This window comes from Lygodium microphyllum, chromosome 4 (genome assembly GCF_053477565.2).
Source record: "Lygodium microphyllum isolate KBCC chromosome 4, Lygodium_microphyllum_v1.1.10, whole genome shotgun sequence".
NCBI classification, from domain to species: domain Eukaryota; kingdom Viridiplantae; phylum Streptophyta; class Polypodiopsida; order Schizaeales; family Lygodiaceae; genus Lygodium; species Lygodium microphyllum.
The window spans coordinates 89,070,248-89,097,883 of record NC_141138.1 but is presented as its reverse complement, the minus strand read 5'-3'; the positions used below and the strand labels follow the sequence as shown (position 1 = coordinate 89,097,883).

Genomic DNA, 27,636 nt, shown 5'->3' with positions numbered 1-27,636 from the left:
CCCAAACGCATGGGTGGCGGAGCTATTTTAGATGCCCAAACTCACATGCAGGCACTTCGTTGGTCGCTTTTCCGTGCCATGTGCTCGGATCATCATCCGTGGGTCGCTATAGCCCGTTATTTCCTTGAGGGCCATGGGCTTTTGCATGGCAATACCCAAATCCGCAGTTCTTGGTGGCATGTTCTTAATGCTGATTCGCGGTTCTCCAGTTCTTCTTCATCACTGCTTACTCATTTGGTATGTTCCTGGAAACACGTCCTTCAAAAGGCTCAGTGGCATCCAACGGAGGATCGCTTGGCTACTAACTCTTTTCAATTGGAATTACTGGCAGTCTTGCGTTTACTTTCGTGGGAAGGTAAACATGAGCTTAGACCACAATTCAACCGAATGGCACGTTTGGGCTTGTCTTCGGTTGCGGATGCCACCCTTGCCAGTCGCAATGTGCTTATATCGTTTCGTACAGCTAGGAGGCTTTTCAGGATCCCTCGTGGATATAGGCCTTTATGGGAACAGCTTTTGACGGTGCTCCAGAGCAGACAACCCTTTCCTGCTCTTGCTTCGGATCATCCCTGGCAGGATTGGGACCTACAAGGCCGGCTGAATTTGAGCAAAGCTTCTGCTAACCAAGTGTATCATCTTCTGATTAAAGATCATCAATGGCTAGTTACTAAAGCGAATGCTTTATGGGGATTGCGTAAATCCCGGTCATGGTGGAGGGCAACTGTGATGGAGGGCTGGTTGAACAAGACACCCTTTAAATATAAAGTCTTTCTTTGGAGAGTGATGATTGGGGGTCTTCCGCTTGCTTCGGCTCTTTCCAAGCGACGAATCTCCAATGGCACCTGTTTCTTTTGCACCACTACTATGGAATCCGCCCGCCACCGATTTATTTCTTGCCCCGTCGCTCAGAAAGTCTGGTTATTTTTGTCGGCTGTTTGGCGAGGGGTGGTTGGTATCACCCTACGCCCCTTTGATTGGGTTTTTGGCCAGCCCAAATACCCTACGCCCGCCCAGCCACATATGAAGGTCATGTATCACTTTCTTCGATACTGGGGCTGTTGGCATAACTGGACCATTCGGAATGCTTTTCTGTTTGACTCCGCCTCTAATGTTCAGCGGCATATTGTGAGGCTTAAGGGCCTCTTGTATTGGCAGTTAGCTCTTCTCCATCGTTCTGATTTGCTCTCTACGGAGGACTTCCGTCCCTGGCATATGGCAATTTCCTCCGCATCCTTGCCATGACATTGTAACTTGTAGTTCTTAGAACCTCTTCACATGATGGCTTGGATTGTCGTCATGTATCTTGTAATCAAGTAATCTTGTATTTTTTTCGTAATTAATACAATTACCTTTTACGAAAAAAAAGAGAGAGAGAGAGAGAGGATGTAACTCTTAGTATTGGAACCTTTTCACATGATGGCTTGGTGTCATCATGGATCTTGTAATCAAGTAAACTCGTACTTTTTTCGTAATTAATACAATTACCTTTTACGAAAGAGAGAGAGAGAGAGAGAGAGAGGAGAGAGACTTACGAATTGCGATGGCACCGCCTGCTTGTGCCGCCCTGCCGACGGTCGTCTGACCTATCGGCCCTGCCCGTCAGGCTTGGTCGTTTCTGCGCCCGTCTGGCCCGTCGCACGACCTGTCGTCGCTCGTCTGGCCCATCTGGCCCATCTGGCCCGTCGCCTCCATCGCCTGACCCGTCCGCCTTGGTTCGCGCCCGTTCGTGCCTGTTCGTGCTTGGTTCGCGCCTGGTTCTTGCTTGGTTCGCGCCTGCTTCGAGCCCGTTCGCGCCCGTCCGCCCTGGTTCGCGCCCGTCTGCTTGAACTGTGGGCCTTGTTGAACGTCGCCTCGTCCCTGCCCTGCTCCGTCGACTGTCCAGCCCTACCGTCGTCTGCCCGCCCTGTGGTTCGCCCTCTTGCACCTGCACTGTCAGGGTTGTGCCCTGTCACTCGCGTTATTGGGACAGGCCACGACTGAAGCCGCTAGTCCAGTGCCGGGCCTGTTTTGCTTGAGAGAGAGAGAGAGAGAGAGGCCTGTGCATTTTTGCCTCCCGTGAGCTCTTCACTAGGCCTCTGACCGCCATACGCAGTGGTACAATATGGTTGGTCTGGATCTGGCTTTTATAGACCAAACGGTGGCCGCTCTTGGTCCGGATTTTGACACCGAGGAACCAGAGGATATGGTTCCGTGCACAGAAGAGACAATGGATCGTCAGGATCGTTCCTATGCTCAGGTTGCTTCTGATTCTGTGGACTCTCAGGATGTTGACTAGGAGCATTTGCTGGAGTTTGCCAACACTCTGCTTGGCGATTATGTTCAACAAAATCAAATAGTCTTTTCTGACTCTGCAACAACTGAAGATGTTTTGGAAGCCACTGTGAACCAGAAAAAAGTGGCTGCATAGTCTGCTTCAAGGGGAATGTGTTGAAGAGGTTTTTGTCGGGACCCAAGGCTTTTTTGAGTTGCTGCTGAAATCTAAGGCGCACCGTGCTGTTCTTCAGTCCAAACTGCCTTTGTTCTTTGATCGCCGTTTGGTCCATGTTGTGCCATGGCGCCGAATGGCAGATTTTCAGCGCCTGCTGCAACGTGAATGCCCTATGTGGGTTGAAGTGGAAAACTGTCCGGCTGTCTATTGGCCATTGTTAAAGGACGCCATGGCCGCTGTGGGCACTGTTCTGGTCCCCCCAAGCCTAAGGGCCGTGAATCGCAACAGTTTGTGTATGTTATGGGACACTGCTAGGAAAAGGCCTACTTGGTTACGTCTTAATTGCTCTCGCATGCATCCTTTACACTTCCGTTTGAAATGGGGCAACTTTGCAGGACATTGCTTTACCTGTGGAAAATTGGGGCATTTTATGGCCGAATGCCCAGAAAAGCACCACACTTCAGAAGCTGAGCATGTTGCGCTGCCCATGGAAGATATGGTGTGTGATGCTTCATCGCAGGATGCCACCCAGCCACCTCAAGGTTTGGATAAAGGTAAACAGCAGGTTTCGGGTTTGGATTCCCGTGGCAATGACTCGGTCAATGTACGCGCAAAAAAAGGCAATAGACTTGTTGCTGGCATGGTGGATACTGTGCCTATTGCCCCACAAGATTCCATGCGTACTTATATGCGCAGGAAAGAAATGTTGGCTTCAGAGCACTCTGCTCCTGCTATGGTTTCCTCTGCTCCCCGTCAACAGCCCACTAGGAGAGTGTATTCGGATGGTCCAAAGGGTCCACCTGCTAAGCTGGCTTTTGATACTAGAGGTAACGTCATCACCCCATGGGATCGTCGTTATCCCCGTTCCATCCCCAAGACAGTGGATATGCCGTCTACCTCCAAATCTGGCCGTCAGAACTCTTTTGCCGTGTTGGCTGATTTTTTGGATGAGGGAGTCTTGGACATTCTTGCAGAAAAGGTCAAATCGAGATAAGCTGTGCCTCGTACCTGATTTTCTTTTGAATACACATGAAAATAGCCACGTGGAATGTGCGAGGAATTTGTTCTCGCCACAAGCAACATGCCATGTGGACTGTATTGCATGAGAATCAGTGGGATGTCTTGTGTGCTGTTGAGCACAAGAGTCACGCTGAAGCAGGAAAAGTTGTGGATTGCCATGGCTTTCATTTGTTCTATGCAGGAACACATGCCATGCATTATTCTGGTGTGCTCATGATCGTACATGAAAAATATCAGCCTGTTCTTATTAAAAATGATGTACATGGCTGCTTTGTGGTGGTTGAAATTTTATTTGAAGGAGAGATCTTATGGTTACTTGGCCTCTATGCTCCGAATGATCCTCTATCTCGCCGGGAGCTTTGGCATACTTTGCAGACTTCTTGTCACTTGGCAGACGGGGTTTTTTGATGGGGGATTTCAATATGTGTGTCGATTCTTCGCAGTCCACATCGGAGCATTTGGTAATGGACGCGCCGGAAAGTCATAGGTGGCATGAGTTGGCTCTTGCCATTCTTAAGCAAGATCTTTGGTCTTGGCTACACCTGTCTTCTACAGGGTTTACTTTCCATTCTGCCTAGTATGCAACAACCTAGTCGCGGTTGGACCGCATATACGTCATGCAGAATGATGATTTCCTTCCTGAGATGCTCGAAATGAAAGTGTTGCAGCAATATGCCCTGTCGGACCATTTCCCTCTTCAGCTTGAGCTGCTTACACAACCCATTGCATCTTTTAAGCAATTTCTGGAGAGAATCCCTTTGCATTTCAACTCGTCTTATTTGAAGCATGCAATCTTTCAGGGCTATATGCAGCAATTGATTGATAGATTCTTATTGGACTTCTCCGCTCACGACACTGCTTCGTTTAAACGATTGCTTTGTAATGTGCAACGGGTTGCTCGGCAGTATGGGATCCATCATGCCTCTCTTTGTAGGGGTGTCGGCAAGCAGCGGAGGACCTGCTGGCTTTGGTTCGTTCTCTGCTGATGGATACTCCAGATGATGAATTTCTGCTGTCCCTGGCAATGCGTCTGGCTGATCTTATTAAAAAGTTTCACTTGAAATCTTATCAGCAGGCCAAATTGCAACATCTGACGGAGACTTTGTAAGATAGTGCTTGTCAGACTCATAAGTTCTTTCGAGCTCTCCATGCTTCTCCTGCTCGAGAGAATATGACTAGACTCCAGGATGTAGAAGGTCAAATGGTCCATGATCCGCAGACTATTCTGAATATGTGTAGGAATTATTTCCTCGACCTTCTTGGTTCCACTTCTCCACCTTCAGGCCAAATTACTCATGCCCGTTCAGTTTTTTATGATATGGTTTGCAATCAGGTTCCGCAGGACATGCAAGCTTCTATGGAGTCAGATATTTGTGAGGCGGAGATTATGGATGTTTTGTTACACTTGCCCAAGGATAAAAGTCCTGGTTGGGATGGTCTCACCAATGAGTTTTTTGAGGTTTTTGCTACCCAACTGGCGAAACCATTGACGGCTTTGTTTCAGCAATTGTGAGAAACGGGGATCATGCTTGCCTCATGGAAAGAAGGACTTATTAAACTGCTTCCAAAAGTTCCTTCGCCGTCTATGTTGACACATTGGCGCCCAATCTCTTTGATGGGTTCTATGTATAAAATCTTTTCCAAAATTATGGTGAATCGGCTCCATAAGCATCTTCCTGCCATTGTGCATCCTCTCCAATATGGTTTCATTAAGGGCCGAAACATTCTGCATAATGTATTAAATGCGCAACTGGCGATTGATTATGCAAGGCATTCTAACCAGGAGGTCGTACTGATTCAATTGGACCTGGAAAAGGCTTTTGATTATCTGGACTGGTCTTTCATTGCAGAACTTATGTCTGCTATGGGCTTTGGTGCTTGGATGTCTCGTTTGATTTACACCATCAGTGCTGCGGCGTCTTCGCGAGTCATGCTGAATGGAGGCGTTATCGAGCCATTTGTCCTTGCTCGCTCTGTCAGACAGGGGTGCCCTTTGAGTCCTCTCTTCTTTGCCCTTGCGACTCATCCAGTTCTTTCGATGTTATCTCATATGGCAGCTTTTACTCACTTGGCTGGATTGTCGCTTCCTTCTGGACAGCACTTCATTAGTCAATCCTTGGCTGATGACAGCTTTATGATTCTGCGTGCGGACAAGGATAACCTTTGCAAAGTACTAGATGTTTGGGCTCTCTTTGGTCAGGCTTCTGGTCTTCGCATCAATACTTTGAAATCAGCCATTCTCAACTGCACGGAGTCGGACTTGCAGTCATTGGACTGGCAGGGTATGGTTGTTCCCCGTGGCTCCATTGTCAGGCATCTTGGGTACCCTTTGGGTGTTGATGTTCCCCCAAAGCAGCTACTACAGTCGATTTTACACAAGCTGGCGGCTAAGTTTCTGTATTGGAAGTCTGAGGCCTGGCCCTTCCATATTCGCCTCAAAGTAGCCCAGACAATTATGTTGGCAATGCTCACATATTTCTTGCCATTGCTGCCCTGGACTACTACTACACTGAATGCTCTTACTCAGTCTATTCGTTTCATGTTGTGGAAGAAGGATTCCTTGCATGCAGGCATTTCCTGGATATCTTGGTCGCATGCGTGCATCCCCAAATGCATGGGTGGAGGGGCTATTTTAGATGCCCGAACTCATATGCTGGTGCTCCGTTAGTCTCTTTTCCACGCCATGTGCTCGGATCATCACCCATGGGTCGTTATAGCCCGTCATTCTGTTGAGGATCACGGGCTTCTGCATGGAAATACCCAAATCCGGAGTTCTTGGTGGCATTTCTTAATGCGGATTCTCGGTTCTCCAGTCCTTCTTCATCTCTGCTTGCCCATTTGGTATGTTCTTGGAGACTGGTCCTCCGGAAGGCTCAATGGCATCCAACGGAGGATCGCTTGGCTACTAATTCTTTTCAATTGGAATTGTTGGCAATCTCGCGGTTACTTTCATGGGAAGGTAAACATGAGCTTCGACCAAAATTCAACCGCATGGCACGTTTGGGCTTAACTTCAGTCGCGGATACCACCCTTACCAGTTGCAATGTGTTGATATCCTTTCGTACAACCAGGAGGCTTTTCAGGATCCCTCATGGTTACAAGCATTTATGGGAACAGCTTTTGATGGTGCTCCAGAGCAGACAACCCTTTCCTGCCCTTGCTTCGGATCGTCCCTGGCAGGACTCGGACTTTGTACTCAGGCTGCATTTAGAAAAGGCTTCAGCTAACCAGGTGTATCATCTTCTGATTAAAGATCATCAATGGCTGGTTACTAAAGTTAATACTCTATGGAGATTGCATAAATCCCGATCATGGTGGAGGGCAACTGTGATGGAGGGCTGGTTGAACAAGACACCCTTCAAATATAAGGTTTTTCTTTGGAGGGTGATGATTGGTGGTCTTCCGCTTGCTTCAGCTCTTTCCAAGCATCGAATCTCCAACGGCAATTGTTTCTTTTGCACCACCAGTGTGGAATCTGCCCGTCACCGATTTATTTCTTGCCCCATTGCTAAGAAAATCTAGTCATTCTTGTCAGCCGTTTGGCGAGCGGTGGTTGGTTTCTCGCTACGCCCGTTTGATTGGATTTTTGTGCAGCCCAAATTCCCCACACCGACACAGCCACATATGAAGATCGTGTTTCACTTTCTTCGATATTGGGGCTATTGGCATAACTGGACCATTCAGAATGCTTTTCTTTTTGATTCCGCCTATAATGTTCAGCGGCATATTGCTAGGCTTAAGGGTCTCTTGTATTGGCAGATGGATCTTCTCCGGCACTCTGACATGCTCTCTCGAGAGGACTTACGTCCCTGGATATGGCAATTTCCTCCGCGTCTTTGCCATGACTTTGTAACTCTTAGGTCGCCTGGTTATTGTAAAGAGACAGTGTGTTCTTTACACATGATGGGATAGAGCCATCGTGTATCTTGTAATCATGTAAACTTGTACTTTTTCGTAATTAATACAATTACCTTTTACGAAAAAAAAAGATTGTGAGGAGAGAGAGAGAGAGAGAAGCGATGGCTGATCGAGGAGAAGCGCGTCCGCCGCCTGTCTGATCCGTGTGGCCCTGCTGTCGTCGGGGTCTTGTGCCCGTCGCGTGCCCTTGCCTGGACCTGTGCCGCGAGGCCCTGTGCTCGTCACGTGCCATTGTCTGGCCCAGCGACTGTCCCTGGCGTCGCCTCTCGCTGTCTGCACTGGTGCGCGTCCTTGCTGTCGCGTGGACGTACGCAGGTCCTGTCGAAACGGACCTTCCTTTCTGTGAACGTCGATCGCCGTGCTGGCCTGCCGCCCTACTGATCGTATTCGTCCTGCCCAGCTTAGGCTCTGCACAGTAGCCCGCCCTGATTCGACCGTTTTTTTGCCACCAAGGGCAAGCAGCCTGTCACACCCAGGCTACCACACAGCGAGCGTGAGAGCGTGAGCAAACAAGGGAACGAGGCCTCCTGTTCCCTGCCTGTGGACGTGCCCTTTCTGCCCAGCGGACGTCTATTCCTGCTCGCACGCTCCTTAAGCTCCTTCGTCAGTCCAGTGAGCACAGAGAGAGAGAGAGAGAGAGAGAGAGAGAGAGAGAGAGAGAGAGAGAGAGAGAGAGAGGCCTGCGCCGTTTCTGCCTCCCGTGAGCTCTTGGCTCCGGCATACGTAGTGATACAACATGGCTGGTCTGGATATGGCTTTTATAGACCAAACGGTGGCAGCTCTTGGTCCGGATTCTGATTCAGAGGAACCAGAGGATATTGGTTCGTGCACAGAGGAGAGGGCCCCCTATTCCTGACTTCTAGCGTGCGGGCAAATGCACCAAGCATACTTCGGAAGAGACAATGGATCATCAGGATCATTCCTATGCTCAGGTTGCTTCTGATTCTATGGACTCTCAGGATGTTGACTGGGAGCATTTGCTGGAGTTTGCCAACACTCTGCTTGGCGATTATGTTCAACATAATCAGGAAGTCTTTTCTGACTCTGCAAACTGAAGATGTTCTCGAAGCCACTGTGGACCCGAAAAATGTCTTGCGCTCATTTTCAGTGTTTTATGAACGTGCTGTTATACTCTTCTTCAGTGGTAGGATCCCAGTGCTTTCCCGTATTCGACGCCAGTGGCTACACAGTCTGCTACAAGGGGAGTGTGTTGAAGAGATTTTTGTTGGGCCCCGAGGCTTTTTTGAGGTGCTGTTAAAATCTGAGAAGCATCGTGCTCATCTCCTCTTTAAACTGCCATTGTTCTTTGATCCCGTTTGGTCCATGTTGTGCCATGGCGCCCAATGGCAGATTTTCAGTGCCTGCTTCAACGTGAATGCCCGGTGTTTGCCTATGCTTGGTTGTTCAGTCCTAGCTTCATGGCCCTGTGGTAGTTTCTAGTTTTTTCCTTAATGGTTCAACGGCCTCCTCCCCTTTAGATTGCGTGGTGTCTAGGAGAGTGTTGACGAAGGCACGTTGTTGGGCTTCCAAAGTGATTTGTGCGGCCTCTTCCCTACTTTCTACTAACACTCTATTTCCCTCTGCAAGGGCCAGGCGGCTCGCTAGGTCTTTCACTCTTTGTTACCCATTCATTGGCTCTTTATTGCATCTCCTCTAGGCTCTTGTTCTGCCTTCGCGCTAGGGCCACTAGGGTTGGCTCTTGTGCTTTCCACTTTCCAATTATTTTCTCCTTCTCCTTCTTCATTTTGTTCGGCAGTATGGGATCCATCATGCCTCTCTTTGTCGGCGGCGTCGACAAGCAGCGGAGGACCTATTGGCTTTGGTTCGTTCTCTGCTGGTGGACACTCCAGATGATGTATTACTGCTGTCACTGGCAATGCGTTTGGCTAATCTTATTAAAGAGTTTCAGTTGAAATCTTATTAGCAGGCCAAATTGCAACATCTGACGGAGAATTTGCAAGATAGTGCTTGTCAGACTCATAAGTTTTTTCGAGCTCTCCATGCCTCTCCTGCTGGTCAAATGGTCATTGATCCGCAGACTATTGTGAATATGTGTAGGAATTATTTTCTCGACCTTCTTGGTTCCACTTCTCCACCTTCAGGCCAAATTACTCATGCCCGTTCAGTTTTCTATGATCTGGTCCGCAATCAGGTTCCACAGGACATGCAAGCTACTTTGGAGACAGATATTTGTGAGGCGGAGGTTATGGATGTTTTGTTACACTTGCCCAAGGATAAAAGTCCTGGTTGGGATGGTCTCACCAATGAGTTCTTTGAGGTTTTTGCTACCCAACTGGCGAAACCATTGACGGCTTTGTTTCAGCAGGTGTGGGAAACAGGGTTCATGTCTTCCTCATGGAAAGGACTTACTAAACTGCTTCCAAAAGTTCCTTCGCCGTCTATGTTGAAACATTGGCGCCCAATTTCTTTGATGGGTTCTATGTATAAAATCTTTTCCAAACTAATGGCGAATCGGCTCCATAACTATCTTCTTGCCATTGTGCATCCTCTCCAATATGGTTTCATTAAGGGCCGTTTCTGCACAATGTATTAAATGCGCAACTGGCGATTGATTATGCAAGGCATTCTAATCAAGAGGTCGTACTGATTCAATTGGACCTGGAAAAGGCTTTTGATTATCTGGACTGGTCTTTCATTGCAAAACTTATGTCTACTATGGGCTTTGGTGCTCGGATGTCTCGTTTGATCTACACCATTAGTGCTGCGGCTTCTTCGCGAGTCATGCTGAATGGAGGCGTTACCGAGCCATTTGTCCTTGCCCGCTCTGTCAGACAGGGGTGCCCTTTGAGTCCTCTCTTCTTTGCCCTTGCGACTCATCTAGTTCTTTCGATGTTATCTCATATGGCAGCTTCTACTCAGTTGGTTGGATTGTCTCTTCCTTCTGGACAGCACTTCAATAGTCAATCCTTGGCTGATGACAGCTTTATGATTCTGCGTGCGGACAAGGATAACCTTCGCAAAGCATTAGATGTTTGGGCTCTCTTTGGTCAGGCTTCTGGTCTTTGCATCAATGCTTTGAAATCAGCCATTCTCAGCTGCACGGAGTCGGATTTGCAATCATTGGACTGGCAAGGAATGGTTGTTTCCCGTGGTTCCATTGTCACGCATCTTGGGTACCCTGTGGGTGTTGATGTTCCGCCAAAGCAGCTACTAGAGTGGATTTCACAGAAACTGGGGCTAAGTTTCTATATTGGAAGTCACAGGCTTGGCCCTTCCATATTCGCCTCAAAGTGGCTCAGACAATTATGTTGGCAATGCTCACATATGGACTACTACTACATTGAATGCTCTCACTCAGTACATTCGTTTCATGTTATGGAAGAAGGACTCCTTGCATGCAGGCATTTCATGGATTTCTTGGTCGCATGTATGTACCCCCAAACGCATGGGTGGTGGGGCTATTTTGGATGCCGAAACTCATATGCTGGCACTCCGTTGGTCTCTTTTTCATGCCATGTGCTTGGATCATCAACCCTGGGTCTTTATAGCCTGTTATTTTCTTGAGGATCACGGGCTTGTGCATGGTAATACCCAAATTCGGAGCTCCTGGTGGCATGTTCTTAATGCAGACTCTCGGTTTTCTAAACCTTCATCATCCCTGCTTGCTCATTTGGTATGTTCCTGGAAATTGGTTCTCCAGAAGGCTCAGTGGTATCCAGCCGAGAACCGCTTAGCTACTAACTCTTTTCAACTGGAGTTGTTGGGAGCCTCGTGATTACTTTCTTGGGAAGGCAAACATGAGCTCAAACCAAAATTTAACCGCATGGCACGTTTGGGCTTGACTTCAGTTGTTGCAGATGCCACCCTTGCCAGTTGCAATGTGTTGATATCGTTTCGTACAACCAAGAGGCTTTTCAGGATCCCTCGTGGATACCGTCATTTATGGGGACAGCTTTTGAGAGCAGACAACCCTTTCCTGCCCTTGCTTTGGATCGTCCTTGGCAGGACTAGGACCTTGCAGGCCGGCTGAATTATGAAAAGGCCTTAGCTAACCAGGTGTATCATCTTCTGATTAAAGATCATCAATGGCTGGTTACTAAAGCTAATATTGTATGGGGATTGCGTAAATCTCAGTCATGGTGGAAGGTATCTGTGATGGAGGACTGGTTGAACAAGACACCTTTCAAATGCAAGGTCTTTCTTTGGAGGGTGATGATTGGTGGTCTTCCTCTTGCTTCAGCCCTTTCCAAGCGTCGAATCTCCAACGGAAATTGTTTCTTTTGTACCACCAGTGTGGAATCAGCCCGTCATCGATTTATTTCTTGCTCTCTCGCTAAGAAAATCTGGTCACTCTTGTCAACGGTTTGGCGAGCAGTCGTTGGTTTCTCGCTAAGCCCTTTTGATTGGGTTTTTGTGCGGCCCAAATACCCCACACCGGCACAGTTGCATATGAAGATCTTGTTTCACTTTCTTAGATACTGGGGCTGTTGGCACAATTGGACCATTCGGAACGCTTTTCTTTTTGATTCAGTCTCTAAGGTTCAGGGACATATTGCTAGGCTTAAAGGTCTCTTGCATTGGCAGATAGATCTCATTCGGCACTCTGAGTTACTCCCTCGGGAGGACTTACTTCCCTGGCATATGGCAATTTCCTCTGTGTCTTTGCCATGACTTTTGTAACTCTTTTGTCGTTTAGTACTTTTATAACATCCATTACGAAAAAAAAAAAGAGATTGCCATGTGGAACGCGATGGAGATGGAAGCCCTTCCGGCGCCTGTTTGACCCACGTGTCCCTGTGCGAGAGAGAGAGAGAGAGAGAGAGAGAGAGAGAGAGATGTCTCGTCTAATCTACACCATTAGCGCTGCAGCGTCTTCGCGAGTCATACTGAACGGAGGTGTTACTGAGCCATTTGTCCTTGCCCGCTCTGTCAGACAAGGGTGCCCTTTGAGCCCTCTATTCTTTGCCCTTGCGACACATCCAGTTCTTTCGATGTTATCTCATATGGCAGCCTCTTCTCAGTTGGCCGGACTGTCGCTTCCTACAGGACAGCACTTCATTAGCCAATCCCTGGCGGATGATAGTTTTATGATTTTGCGTGCGGACAAGGATAACCTTCGAAAAGCATTGGATGTTTGGGGTCTCTTTGGTCAGGCGTCCGGCCTTCGTATCAATGCGCTCAAATCAGCCATTCTCAGTTGCACGGAGTCGGATTTACAGTCCTTGGACTGGCAGGGTCTGGTTGTTCCTCGTGGCTCCATTGTCAGGCACCTTGGGTATCCTTTTGGTTTTGATGTTCCCCCAAAGCAGCTTCTGCAGTGGATTTCTCAGAAAATGGTGGCTAAGTTTATGTATTGGAAGTCTCAAGCCTGGCCCTTCCATGTTCGCCTCAAAGTAGCCCAGACAATTATGTTGCCAATGCTCACATATTTCTTGCCATTGTTGCCCTGGACCACTACGACTCTGAATGCTCTTACTCAGTCTATTCGTTTCATGCTATGGAAGAAGGACTCATTGCATGCAGGTATTTCCTGGATCTCTTGGTCGCATGCGTGCACCCCCAAACGCATGGGTGGCGGAGCTATTTTAGATGCCCAAACTCACATGCAGGCACTCCGTTGGTCTCTTTTCCGCGCCATGTGCTCGGATCATCATCCATGGGTCGATACAGCCCGTTATTTCCTTGAGGGCCATGGGCTTCTGCATGGCAATACCCAAATCCGGAGTTCTTGGTGGCATGTTCTTAATGCTGATTCGCGGTTCTCCAGTTCTTCTTCGTCGCTGCTTACTCATTTGATATGTTCTTGGAAACAGGTCCTCCAGAAGGCTCAGTGGCATCCAGCGGAGGATCGCATAGCTACTAACTCTTTTCAATTGGAATTGCTGGCAGTCTCGCGTTTACTTTCATGGGAAGGTAAACATGAGCTTAGACCACAATTCAACCGGATGGCACATTTGGGCTTGTCTTCAGTTGCGGATGCCACCCTTGCCAGTCGCAATGTGCTTATATCGTTTCATACAGCTAGGAGGCTTTTCAGGATCCCTCGTGGATATAGGCCTTTATGGGAACAGCTTTTGAGGGTGCTCTAGAGCAGACAACCCTTTCCTGCCCTTGCTTCGGATCATCCCTGGCAGGATTGGGACCTACAAGGCCGGCTGAATTTAAGCAAAGCTTCTGCTAACCAAGTGTATCATCTTCTGATTAAAGATCATCAATGGCTAGTTACTAAAGCGAATGCTTTATGGGGATTGCGTAAATCCCGGTCATGGTGGAGGGCAACTGTGATGGAGGGCTGGTTGAACAAGACACCCTTCAAATATAAAGTCTTTCTTTGGAGAGCGATGATTGGTGGTCTTCCGCTTGCTTCAGCTCTTTCCAAGCGACGAATCTCCAATGGCAACTGTTTCTTTTGCACCACTACTGTGGAATCCGCCCGCCACCGATTTATTTCTTGCCCCATCGCTAAGAAAGTCTGGTTATTTTTGTCGGCTGTTTGGCAAGGGGTGGTTGGTTTCACCCTGTGCCCCTTTGATTGGGTTTTTGGGCAGCCCAAATACCCCACTCGGGCACAGCCACATATGAATCTCATGTATCATTTTCTTCGATATTGGGGCTGTTGGCATAACTGGACCATTCGGAATGCTTTTCTTTTTGACTCCGCCTATAATGTTCAGCGACATATTGCAAGGCTTAAGGGCCTCTTGTATTGGCAGTTAGATTTTCTCCAGCATTCTGATTTGCTCTCTAGGGAGGACTTACGTCCCTGGCATATGGCAATTTCCTCTGCGTCTTTGCCATGACGTTGTAACTTGTAGTACTTAGAACCTCTTCACATGATGGCTTAGATTGTCGTCATGTATCTTGTAATCAAGTAATCTTGTACTTTTTTCGTAATTAATACAATTACCTTTTACGGAAAAAAAAAAAAAGAGAGGGAGATGTGGAACGCGATGGAGATGGAAGCCCTTCCGCCGCCTGTCTGACCCACGTGTCCCTGCCATCGCCGGACCTGCACATCGCTACCGTCGCTTGCCAACGTCTTGACCTGCGTCACTGCTGTCACCTCGACCTGCGCGTGCCCTGCCGGACAAACCTACGGCTCGTTCGTTACTTCGCGCCATGCTGCAGATGCCCAACGGATTCGAGCGCCCTGATTTTTATGAGTGTGGAATCTGAGGTCATGCTTACATTAGTAAAAAATCAAGATGACCTTTTAGGCAGGCTGCCCCTCTTCTTTGATAGAGAGATGGTGCATGTGGTGCCATGAAGTTGATTTCCAATGCTTGCTTAAACAAGAATGTCCAGTATGAGTTGAGGTGGAAAGCTGTCTTGTAGTTTATTGGCTTCTGTTAGGGGATGCAATGGCAGCCATTGGTACTATTTCAGTGTCTCCAAGCATGAGGGTGGGAGGAGGAATTGATTGTGCATGTTGTCGATACTACAAGGAAGAGACAGAATTGGTTGTGCCTTAATTGCACTAGTATGTATCAATTACAGTTTTGACTTAAATGGGGCACCCTTGTTAGCCATTGCTTCTCTTGTGGAAAAGTTCATGAAGAGCAGGAATATTTTGCATAATATACTACATGTGTAGTATCTAGATGGACATTGATTATGCCAAGCACTCCAACTAAGAGGTGGTTCTTGTCCAGTTAGATTTGGAGAAGGGCTTCAATTATCGAGAATGGTCTTTTCCTGTGCAACTTATGCAAACTATGGGATTTGGGACAGGTATGTCTTGGCTGATATAGACTATTAGCAGCAATGTCTCTTTGCGTGTCATGTTGAACTGTGGCGTTTACTTGGCCCTTTACTGTAGCAAGGCCAATCTGACAAGGCTTTCCTCTCAGTCCTCAGTTTTTGCCCTTGAGCTACCCATATGATTCTCACTATGTTGTCCCATCTTGTTGAGACTCGGTAGCTGATTTGTTGAGACTAGCAGTTGGTTTGTCCCTTCCTTTTTCAATCAACTTCTTATTGGGCAGTCACTAGCTGATGACATGTTTATGATATTGAAAGCTGACAGGGACAAACTTCGTAAAGCATTAAATGTTTGGGATATGTTTGGCCATGCTTTAGGCCTTCATATTGATGCCACCAATTGTCACTGATCACTTGCACTGAATCAAATTTACAGGCATTGGGGTGGAAGGATGAAGTAAGTCTGTGTGGTCATATTGCCCAGCATTTGGGCTACACTTTTGGTGTTGATGTATAACCAAAACAATTGCTGCACTGGATTTCTCAGAAGTTGAATGTCAAGTTTCTTTATTGGAAATCTCAGGCCTGCTTTTCATGTCCGCCTTCAAATGGCACAGTCTATTATGCTGCCCATGCTTTATTATTATTTGCCTCTTTTACCTTGGCTATTATTTAGTGCATGTTGGTATTTCTTGGATATCGTGGGGCCATGGTTGCTCTCCATTGGTCATTGTTCGAAGCCACGGTTACTCTCCATTGGTCATTGTTTCAAGCCATGTGTGCAGGTCATTAGCTCTGGGTCTCTGTTGCTTGTTTCGTTTTGGAAGACCGGGGAGTTATGAGAGATTTTCTTAGCTGCTTCATGAAGAGAGAGAGAGAGAGAGGCTTGAGAGAGAGAGAGAGAGAGAGAGAGAGAGAGAGAGAGAGAGAGAGAGAGAGAGAGAGAGAGAGAGAGAGAGAGAGGCGATGGCGGGAGGAGAGCCCGTCTGACCTGCCGCTGCCAATCTGACCTGCGGGTCGTGATCGCGACCGTTGCCTGTCGCTGCAGTCGCCTGTCAGACCTGCGGGACCTGTCGCCTGTCACGCCTATCTACTACTGCCCCATCACTTTGCCACATCGCAGACGCCTGCCCTGACGCAATCGTCCTGCTGTCCGCTGGCCCTCCTGCTCGCGTTCGCTCATTTTTGCAGAAGGGCCGACCTCCTGCTGTAACCCTAATCGTGACGGGTGTCAGATGAATAGAGCATCTCGTCCAGATTCTCGCCGCCTGAGCAGCGCTGCGGCCGCCCGCTGCTCTCTCACGCACCCTTGGTCAGGGGTTCACCTGCGCGTGCCCGACTTGTTGACGCAGGCGCCTACCTCCTGCGCCTACTCCCGCGGCTGTCGCCTGCCCTGCTGATCTGGGGCTCACCTGCTCAAGGCCGTCCGCTTCTGTACCGACGCCCAGTTGCGGCCCTGTGGCTGTAGCCCTGCGGTGCCCTGGTTTTGCAGGGCTGCGGATTCTGCACACACACACACACACACACACACACACACACAGAGAGAGAGAGAGAGAGAGAGAGAGAAGCCTGCGTGTCTCTGGCCCCCGCGACTTTTTCACTCGGCCTCTGTCCGACATACGTACTGATACAATATGGCTGGCCTGGATCTGGCTTTCATAGACCAAATGGTGGCAGCTCTTGGTCCGGATTCTGACACCGAGGAACCAGAGGACATGGTTCCGTGCACAGAGGAGATGCCCCCTGCTCCTGACCTCCAGCCAGCGGGCAAACGCACCAAGCATACTTCGGCAGGGATAATGGATCATCAGGATCGTTCCTATGCTCAGGTTGCTTCTGATTCTGTGGACTCCCAGGAGGTTGATTGGGAGCACCTGTTGGAGTTTGCTAACACTTTGCTGGGCGATTATGTTCAACATAATCAAGAAGTCTTTTCGGACTCTGCAACGGAAGATGTTCTAGAAGCCACTGTGGATCCGAAACATGTCTTGCGTTCCTTTTCAGTTTTCTATGAACGTGCTGTCATACTTTTTTTCACTGGTAGGATCCCGCTGCTTTCTCGTATTCGCCAGTGGTTGCACAGTTTGTTACAAGAGGAATGTGTTGAAGAGATTTTTGTTGGCCCCCGGGGTTTTTTTGAGGTGCTATTGAAATCAGAGACACACCGTGCTGCTCTCCTGTCTAAACTGCCATTGTTCGTTGATCGCCGTCTGGTCCATGTGGTGCCATGGCGCCCCATGGCAGATTTTCAGCGTCTGTTGCAACGTGAATGCCCTGTGTGGGTTGAAGTGGAAGACTGTCCGGCTGTTTATTGGCCACTGCTAAAAGACGCCATGGCTGCTGTGGGCACTGTTCTGGACCCCCCAAGCCTAAGGGCCATCAATCGCAACCGCCTGTGTATGTTATGGGACACTGCTCGAAAAAGGCCTGCTTGGTTACGCATTAACTGCTCTGGCATGCATCCTTTACATTTTCGTTTGAAATGGGGCAACTTTGCAGGACATTGCTTTTCATGTGGAAAATTGGGGCATTTTATGGCTGAATGCCTAGAGAAGCACCACACTTCAGATGCCGAGCATGTTGCGCAGCCCATGGAAGATATGATGTGTGATGCGCCATCGCAAGATGCCACCCAGCCACCGAAAGTTTTGAATAAAGGTAAACAACAGGTCTCGGGTTTGGATTCTGGTGGCAATGACAGGGTAGATGTACGCGCGAAAAAAGGCAACAAGCATGCTGTTGGCATGATAAATATTGTGCCTGTTGCCTCACCAGATTCCATGCGTACGTATATGTGCAGGAAAGAAATGATGTCTTCAGAGCACTCTGCTCCTGCTATGGTTTCCTTTGCTCCCCGTCAACAGGCAACTAGGAGAGTGTCTTCAAATGGTCCTAAGGGTCCACCCGCTAAGTTGGCTTTTGATACTCGAGGTAATGTCATTACCCCATGGGATCGTCGTTATCCCCGCTCCATCCCCAAGTCAGCGGATATGCCATCCACTTCCAAATCTGGTCGTCAGAACTCTTTTGCCGTGTTAGCTGATTTCTTGGATGAGGGTGTACTAGACATTCTCACCGAAAAGGTCTCATCGAGGCAAGCTGTGCCTCGTAAATGGAAGTGTTACAACAATATGCATTGTCGGATCATTTCCCTCTGCAGCTTGAGCTCCTTGCACAACCAATTGCTCCTTTCAAGCAATTTCTGGATGGTTCTTATTGGATTTCTCATCCCAGGGCACTGCTTCCTTTCAACGATTGCTCTCCAATGTGCAGCGGGTTGCTCGCCAGTATGGAATCCATCATGCCTCTCTTTGTCGGCGGCGCCGACAAGCAGCCGAGGAACTGCTGGCTTTGGTTCGTTCTTTGTTGGTGGACACTCCCGATGACGAATTTCTGCTATCACTGGCAATGCGTCTGGCTGATCTTATTAAAGAGTTTCAGTTGAAATCCTATCAGCAGGTCAAATTGCAACATCTGACAGACACTCTGCAAGACAGTGCTTGTCAGACCCATAAGTTTTTTCGAGCTCTCCATGCCTCTCCTGCTCAAGAGAATATGACGAGGCTCCACGATGAAGAAGGTCAAATGGTTCTTGATCCGCAGATGATTGTGAATATGTGTAGAAATTATTTCCTCGACCTTATTGGTTCTACTTCTCCACCTTCAGGCCAAATTACTCATGCCCGTTCAGTTTTTTATGATCTGGTTCGCAATCAGGTTCCTCAGACATGCAATCTACTCTGGAGGCAGATATTTGTGAGTCGGAGGTCATGGATGTTCTGTTACACTTGCCTAAGGATAAAAGTCCTAGCTGGGATGGTCTTACCAATGAGTTCTTTGAGTTTTTTGCCACCCAGCTCGCGAAACCTTTGACGGCTTTGTTTCAGCGGGTATGGGAAACGGGGATTATGCCTTCCTCTTGGAAAGACGGTCTTATTAAACTGCTTCCAAAAGATCCTTCGCCATCCATGTTGAAACAGTGGCGCCCAATTTCTTTGATGGGTTCTATGTATAAAATCTTTTCAAAAGTTATGGCGAATCGCCTCCATAAGCATCTTCCTGCCATTGTGCATCCTCTCCAATATGGTTTTATTAAGGGCAGAAACATTTTGCACAATGTCTTAAATGCGCAACTGGCAATTGATTATGCAAGGCATTCAAATCAGGAGGTCGTACTGGTTCAATTGGACCTGGAAAAGGCTTTTGATTATCTGGACTGGTCTTTCATTGCAGAACTTATGTCTGCTATGGGCTTTGGTACCCGGATGTCTCGTCTGATTTATACTATTAGTGTTGCAGCATCTTCGCGGGTCATGTTGAATGGAGGAGTTACCAAACCAATTGTCCTTGCCCGCTCTGTCAGACAGGGGTGCCCTTTGAGTCCTCTCTTCTTTGCCCTTGCGACTCATCCGGTTCTTTCGATGCTATCTCATATGGCAGCTTCTATTCAGTTGGCTGGATTGTTGCTTCCCTCTGGACAACACTTCATTGGTCAATCCTTGGCTGATGACAGTTTTATGATTCTGCGTACGGACAAAGATAATCTTCACAAAGCATTAGATGTTTGGGCTCTTTTTGGTCAGGCTTCTGGTCTGCGCATAAACGCCTTCAAATCGGCCATTCTCAGCTGCACGGAGTCGGATTTGCAGTCACTGGACTAGCAGGGCATGGTTGTCCCCCGTGGCTCCATTGCCAGGCATCTTGGGTACCCTTTGGGGGTTGATGTTTCCCCAAAGCAGCTATTACAGTGGATTTCACAGAAATTGGCGGCTAAGTTTCTGTATTGGAAGTCTCAAGCCTGGCCCTTCCATGTTCGCCTCAAAGTAGCCCAGACGATAATGTTGCCAATGCTTACATATTTCTTGCCATTGCTATCCTGGACTACTACGACACTGAATGATCTTACGAAGTCTATTCGTTTCATGTTATGGAAGAAGGATTCCTTGCATGCGGGTATTTCCTGGATTTCTTGGTCGCATGCATGCACCCCAAAATGCATGGGTGGAGGGGCTGTTTTGGATGCCCACACTCATATGCTGGCACTCCGCTGGTCTCTTTTTCGCGCCATGTGCTCGGATTGTCATTCTTGGGTCGTCATAGCCCGTTACTTTCTTGAGGATCACGGGCTTCTGCATGGTAATACCCACATCTGCAGTTTGTGGTGGCATGTTCTTAATGCAGATTCTTGGTTCTCCAGTTCTTCCTCATCTCTGCTTGCCCATTTGGTGTGTTCCTGGAAACTGGTCCTCCGGAAGTCTCAGTGGCATCCAGCAGAGGATCGTTTAGCCACTAATTCGTTTCAATTGGAACTGTTGGCAGTCTCGCGGTTAATTTCGTGGGACGGTAAACATGAGCTTCGACCACAATTCAACCGTATGGCACATTTGGGCTTAACTTCGGTTGCGGATGCTACTCTTGCCAGTCGCAATATGTTCATGTCGTTTCGTACAGCCAGGAGGATTTTCAGGATCCCTCGTGGATACAGGCTTTTATGGGAATAGCTTTTGAGGGTGCTTCAGAGCAGACAACCCTTTCCTGCCCTTGCTACGGATCGTCCCTGGCAGGATTGGGACTTTGCAGGCCGGCTGCATTTAGAAAAGGCTCAGCTAACCAGGTGTATCATCTTCTAATTAAAGATCATCAATGGCTGGTTACTAAAGCTAATATTCTATGGGGATTGCATAAATCCTGGTCATGGTGGAGGGTAACTGTGATGGAAGGCTGGTTAAATAAGACACCATTCAAATATAAGGTCTTTCTTTGGAGGGTGATGATTGGTGGTCTTCCGCTTGCTTCAGCTCTTTCAAAGCGCCGAATCTCCAATGGCAACTGTTTCTTTTGCACCACCACTGTGGAATCCGCCCGTCATCGTTTTATTTCTTGCCCCCTTGCTCAGAAAATCTGGTCATTCTTGTCAGCCGTCTGGTGAGCGGTGGTTGGTTTCTCGCTTCGCCCGTTTGATTGGGTTTTCGCGCAGCCCAAATATCCCACACCGACTCAGCCACATATGAAGATCTTGTTTCACTTTCTTCGATATTGGGGCTGTTGGCACAACTGGACCATTCGGAATGCTTTCCTTTTTTATTCCGCTTATAATGTTCAGTGGCATATTGCTAGGCTTAAAGGTTTCTTGTATTGGCAGATAGATCTTCTCCGGCACTCTAACATCCTCTCTCGGAAGGACTTACGCCCCTGGCACATGGCAATTTCCTCCGCGTCTTTGCCATGATTTTGTAACTATTTGGCCCTCTGGTTCTTGTAAACAGTCAGTTTGTACACACGATGGGGTAGAGCCATCGTGTATCTTGTAATCATGAAAACTTTTCGTAATTAATACAATTACCTTTTACGAAAAAAAAAGAGAGAGAGGCTTGCATTTACGGAAGAAAAAAAAAAAGAGAGAGGCTTGCCATTTATGTCTAGTTGGCCTGAAGGCTTGATGTATTTTGAAATGTCAATGATTGTGCTTGGTTTGCTAGAAGACCTGATGTAAATATTTCTACACATTAACTCAAACTTCATGAGAAAGAGGACCAACTACTAGGCATTATGGTATTCATCATGTTTCTCTTTACAGGCAGCATTGGCACGCTGCTGAAGCAATGTCGGTATTGGTCTGCTTCATGCTAATTGATTCCCTAGATGATCTCTTCCTACTATAATTGGCCACAAGGCTAGCAAATCTCATTCAACAATTCCGGTTGAGATCTTATCAACAAGCCAAATTGAAAAGCTTGACTGAGAATCTACAAGATGCTTTGTGTAAGTCACATAAATTTTTTCAAGACTTGCATGCCTCTCTTGCTCGAGAAAATATGTTGCGTTCTAGCATGCACATGGTTCAATGGTTACGGACCCACAATCCATGTGTATATGTGTAAAGAATATTTCCTTGGCCTTCTTGGTACTTCGTCTCCTCCTACTTAGTAGACCATCCAAGCCCGTTCGACTTTCTATGCCTTGGTAAGGGATCAAGTGTCGCGAGATATGCATGATATCTCAAAGGTAGAGGTCATGGATGTTTTGTTATAACTACCAAAGGAAGGACAAAAGTCCAGGATGGGATGGCTTGACTAATGAGTTTTCTGAAGCCTATGCTGCCACTCTTGCCAAATCTTTGGCAAGCCAACCATGTGCCAACAAATCTGGGAGACTAGAGTTATGCTTGCTCGTGGAAGATGGGGGTCATTAAGCTGATTCCGAAAGTGCTATCACCCTTGATGCTGAAACACTGGCGGCCAATTTCTTTGAGTGGATCTATGTACAAAATTTTCACTTGAGTCATGGCTAATAGTCTCCACAAGCACCTCCCTACCCTTGTACAGCCTAATTAGTATGGATTTGTCAAGGGCCATAATACCTTGCACCATGTATTGAATGTTCAAGTGGCCATTAACTATGCGAAACACTCCAAGTAGGAAGTTGTGCTGATTCAATTGGATCTCCAAAAGGCTTTTCATTATTTGGGTTGGTCTTTTCTGGCAAAGCTCATTCATGTTATGGGTTTTGGTCTACGCATGTCTTGTTTGATACACACATTGAGCACGGATGTCTCTTTGCGGGTCATGCTGAATAGTGAGGTCATTCAGTCATTCACTCTTGCATGATCAATCAAATAGGGTTGCCCTTTGAGCCCCTTGTTCTTTGCCCTCGCGAACCATTTGGTCCTTTCTCATTTGGTGACCACAAGATATCTGGCTGGTCTCTCTCTTCCCTTTGGTGAACATTTTGTGGGCCAATCACTAGCAAATGACATGTTCACGATTCTCAAAGCGGAACGAGAGAATCTCCACAATGCATTGGATGTATGGAAACTTTTTGGCCTAACCTCTAGTCTTTGTGTTAATATAGCCAAATACTCCCTCATTAGCTGTACTGAACCGGATCTGTAAACTTTGCAATGGTAAGGGATGGTGATGTCCCATGGGAATTCCATGGAGCATTGCGGTTACCGCCTAGGCATTGATGTTCCTACGCTCACATATTTTTTGCCACTTTTGCCTTGGACTATCTCCACCTTGAGGGTTCTTACTGGACACATTCACTTTATGCTATGGATAAAGGACACTTTACATGCATGTATCTCGTGGATCACTTACAACCATGCTTACACTCCTAAAAGTATAGGTGGTGGGGCTATTTTGGATGCACACACTCACATGGTTGCTCTTTGATGGTCTCTCTTTCATGCCATGTCCATTGATTGACACACTTGGGTCTTTGTTGCCCAGTTCTTTTTGGAAGAGCAGGGCATGGTTCATGGTAACATGACCATTTGCTGTTCTTGATGGCAAGTTCTTAATGCTGATGCTCACTTTTTCTTATCATCTTCCTTCCTACTCGCTTGGCTTGTTTGCTCATGGAATTTGGTATTTCAAAGGACGAATGGCACCCTACGGAGGTTCATTTGGCCACTAAATCTTTTTAGATGGAATTGCGAGCAGTGTTAACAGGGATTTTGTGGGATGGGAAGTAAGAGGCTTGCCTTTAATTTAATCGCATGGCAAGACCAAGATTATTGTCTATTTTTTATGCCACCCTAGTGACTCGCCAAGGATTGATGTCTTTCCATACTGCCACGAGGGTTTTTCGCATCCCTCGAGGTTATAGGGACTTGTGAGATCACCTTTTGATGATACTACAGCCTAGAGATCCCTTCCCTGCCCTCGTTCCTAATCCATCCTAGTAGGATTCGAACCTTGCAGGTGGACTATAGCTAGAAAAGGCTTCGGCTAATCAAGTATACCATCTTATGATTAGGTACCACGATTGACTGGTCACTAAGGCCAATACTATATGCGGTGTGTAGAAATCTTGGCATGGTTGGTGGATTGGCTCTTGCTGTGGTACTGCAAAATGCCGCATCTCAAATGGTGCTTGTTTTTCTACCTCACCACTACGGAAACTTCTCACCACTATTTTCTTTCGTGCCCTTTGGCACGGAAAATCTAGTCCCTATTGTTTGCTATTTGGTAGGATGTGGTTGGCATGTCATTGTGCCCCTTTGATTGGGTCTTTGCTCAGCACCACATATGAAGATTTTGTTTCCATTTCTCCGCTTTTGGGGCTGGCACAATTGGACAACTTGAAATGCTTTTGTTTTTAACTTTGAATCTAGGGTGCAAACTACATTGCCAAGTTGAAAGGTCTTCTACATTGGCAGCTTGACCTTATTCAGAAAAATGATCTACTTTCCAAGGAGGACTTGGTCCCGTGGCATACGGCAATCTCCAGTGCTTGTTTGCTGCCACTTTTGTACTCTTTCAATTATCTCATCTTTTGTAAAGTGAGTTTATGCATGATGGCCTAGAGCCATCCTGCATCTTGTACTCATGTAATCTTGAACTTTTTTCAAAATTAATACAATCACCTATTGTGAAAAAAAAAAAGAGGGGATGAAACGGTGAAGCTCAGTGGGTTAAGTTGAATGTTTGGGGACCAGAAGGTCTTGGTTTCACTCCTTCATTCCACACAGTCATTCAGTATATGTGTTAAAAAAACGGAGATTTGAACCCAGGTCTGTGGGTCAATAAACTAAGTGACTTACCACCAAGGTAGCCAGTTGATTACAAAAAGAAAGAGAGACAAATTACTGCAACGACATCCTAGTACTTAGTTAACCTTGCAATATTAGCACTGGGTACGAATGGCCGCTGATTAAATGTCTAAGGTTCAGTCATCTACCAAGATAATTTTTCGTTTTTTTTCGATATCATAAAGCCTGTAAGCCTCTACCCAAAAAATCATTTAATAATCTGAATTTGTCTAATATCGTACTAGCTGTAACATTGATTTCTTGCTAGAAGCATAAAGGAATCAGAGTTTATCTATTTACATACCAGGTGTAACACGGATAGCTGAGACCAATGGTCCATATGTCCACTGTGTAGGTAAACAACAAGTTCCTTTTCCAGACCATAGAAAATGAATTTCAAGCACATTCTCAGTTACTGTTGTTGAATGTTGCTTCACAACTGGTACAAATGAGTTATTCACAGACCCACGTATATTGAAATCTTCCAAGAATTTGGATCCCTGCAACCTTGAATTAGTAAACCTTCCTCGAAGTGGTTATAGGAATGAGGCTTTCTCTATAGTCAGAAAGTTTTTTGTATTGCGAATTTTTGCAACACTTGTTAAAGCCATTTATGTGCATCTCACTAAAGTGTTAACAATAATCCTTTTACCTGGATGTAAACATCAAACATTCTTCGTCCAAGACTTTCCCAAACACCATCAGCAGGTATAGCTATCTCTGAAAAATGAAGCTCAACATTATAGTTTCCATTCATCATATCAAGTCCATAGTATCTCAGTGAGTTAGCAGAACCCCTTGCTGTCTGATATATAGCCTCATCAGTGGCTCCCTGGATCTTGGTAGAGCTTGACAAAATAGAAGAAAATGTGTAATCATATTGAAAGCCAGTTTGACTTACTCCCCAAGTTCCATCACTGCTCACAAAAAAACTGGCATCTCCAACAATCTCATTATCACCACTGTAGACAATATGTGATACAGTTTCGACTTTTGGACCACCACAATTGATTGAAAAACCCACATCTGCACAGGTTAGGAACCATTGTAAGCATAACAGGGTACTTATACAAATGAATTAGCCAAAGTCCATGACAACAACTATCTTGTTGATCCACATCCATTTTATTTTGCCAGATAAATATATGTACATATTTTACTTGTGCATGCACGTAATATGTAAGCCAAGTACCAACAGCTAGACTACTATAGGGCAATAGGCCAAAGAAAGGGTGAAATCTTCCTAGGTCTGAAACTATCGTTCACTCTCTTCAAAAATATGAAGAAAGGCCTATCTTGTTCTTCAAATCCTCCTAGCTTGGTGGTATAGGTGATATTGGCCTTCTCACCTCATCAGCTATATTAACTTAGCAAAGGTAAATGATTGGTTTCAAATGAAAATGAAAATGTCTATGCAAATGTGTTTGTCACACTTTAGTTTTGAGCTTCAGGGAAATATTGGCCTCCAACAAGTCATAGTGCCTATGAGGAAGTAAATCCTTTTGTTTAAAAGATTTCATTCAATTTATTATGCTATGTATAATGCCAACTTTTAAAAATGAGTAATAGAGCTAAGACATACTGTTGCCACTAGAAGTTCGACCACAGGGTGACTTTGTATCCAAACAGTTAAAGGCCGCTGATGCCAATCTGCAAATAGAGAGTTCTATGTAAAGATGTTCAAAGCATGTGAATTTTTTTAAAAAAAAGAATGTGAATATATAAAAAAACACTCAACACAACTCTTCTCTAATTTTTCAAGTAACACCTTTTATTGTGTTCACAAAGGCAATGTTTGTGGGATTGTACCAAAGCTAAACCTAGAAGAAGTATAATGAACCATCACCATGTTATTGAAGTCGCCTCCAACAAACCAAGAGTCTATGTTGAGTGGTCCAACTACAAACTCTATCCAGAAGGACCTCCATCAGTGCATAAACATTGCGGGTTCTAATATTGGAACCCTTGATATCTAGCCTAACCAAAGAAGCTTGTCCTAAAGGGATAGTCTTGTGATTCTATGCACATGACAATAGACTCAAACCAAACGAGGTGCATACTCCTCCACTCACCATGGGCACTGACAGGATACTCACAAAAGGTGTAAGCACCGTTTGGAAGCATCTTCCCTACTTCGAAAGTCTGAGAGAAAGAGAGCTTCTCGTAGAAGTAAAAATTCCACATCACTCACCACTGTCATGTATGACCAAGGCCCCTATCAGTAAAAATAATGTGGGAGGAGCTGAGAATGGCGAGCAAAGGCATGACTTTAGAGGTTGTGGCACCCCCCAAATAGGGGCTGCTTTGCTATTGTCGAGGAGAGGACACTAGGGTATAGGGCTTGTCAGCTCTAGGAGGGGGAGACTTGAGGTGGAAGAGGGATAGGTGGTGGTTGCTCTTGGTGATTTCTTTTTCTTTCTTTCTTTCTTTCTTTCTTTTTTGGGGTGTGTGTGGGGGGTAGTGTGTGACAATGAATGTGCTCAGGAGAAGGCTGCTGTTTCTAGGGACCACACAAATGAGTGGCTCTTTCAAAGGTGCCCTCTCTCATGGAGCTACTAGGGCTTCATGTTCTCCCTTGCCACAAAGGTGTCGGGACTTTGGTGAAGCCATCCTCATCCACATACCACTAACAGATGGGACTTCATCTCATGAGTGGGATCCAGATGAGTGGGCTTATACCCAAGGAAGCTACAAATTGAGGCCTGATTTCCAAAGGCATGACATTTGAGGCACTGAGTAGGCTGCCATGTGACAATGATCTGCTAATTAATGAGGGAGTTGTCTGCTTTAATATTTGATACTTTGGGCAGATTCTTAATGTTGGTCATCACCACTTGCGCCTTTTGCACTCCTGCTCTTGTCACCATACCTGCAAATGAAGCAGGAAGCACTGTGCCAAAGAGTTGACCAAAGTCCTCCAGCAGTGGGTGGTACCTCAACTAGAAGACCTAGGAAGAGGGTGATAGGGGGTCAGGGAAACTTGTCATAAGACCTAAAGGAGGAGGCTGTACACTGCAGGACCATAGGACCATGTAAATAACCCCCTTTTCAAATCCCACCAAGGAAGTGTCGA

At 46.6% G+C, this 27,636-nt stretch overlaps 1 protein-coding gene across 4 annotated transcripts in view; it reads right to left on the bottom strand.

The window, feature by feature from the left end:
- LOC148037282 (putative LRR receptor-like serine/threonine-protein kinase At1g56140) overlaps window positions 1–27,636 on the bottom strand; it is a 268,988-nt gene that overhangs the window by 45,698 nt on the left and 195,654 nt on the right. For all 4 annotated transcript variants that reach the window (XM_087676199.1, XM_087676198.1, XM_087676197.1 and 1 more), the window contains 3 exons: window positions 26,146–26,213; window positions 25,216–25,589; window positions 24,868–25,063 (listed from right to left, as the gene is read on the bottom strand). In XM_087676199.1, the coding sequence (XP_087532325.1) occupies window positions 24,868–25,063; window positions 25,216–25,589; window positions 26,146–26,213 (638 nt within the window). The remainder of the gene's footprint in view (window positions 1–24,867; window positions 25,064–25,215; window positions 25,590–26,145; window positions 26,214–27,636) is intronic.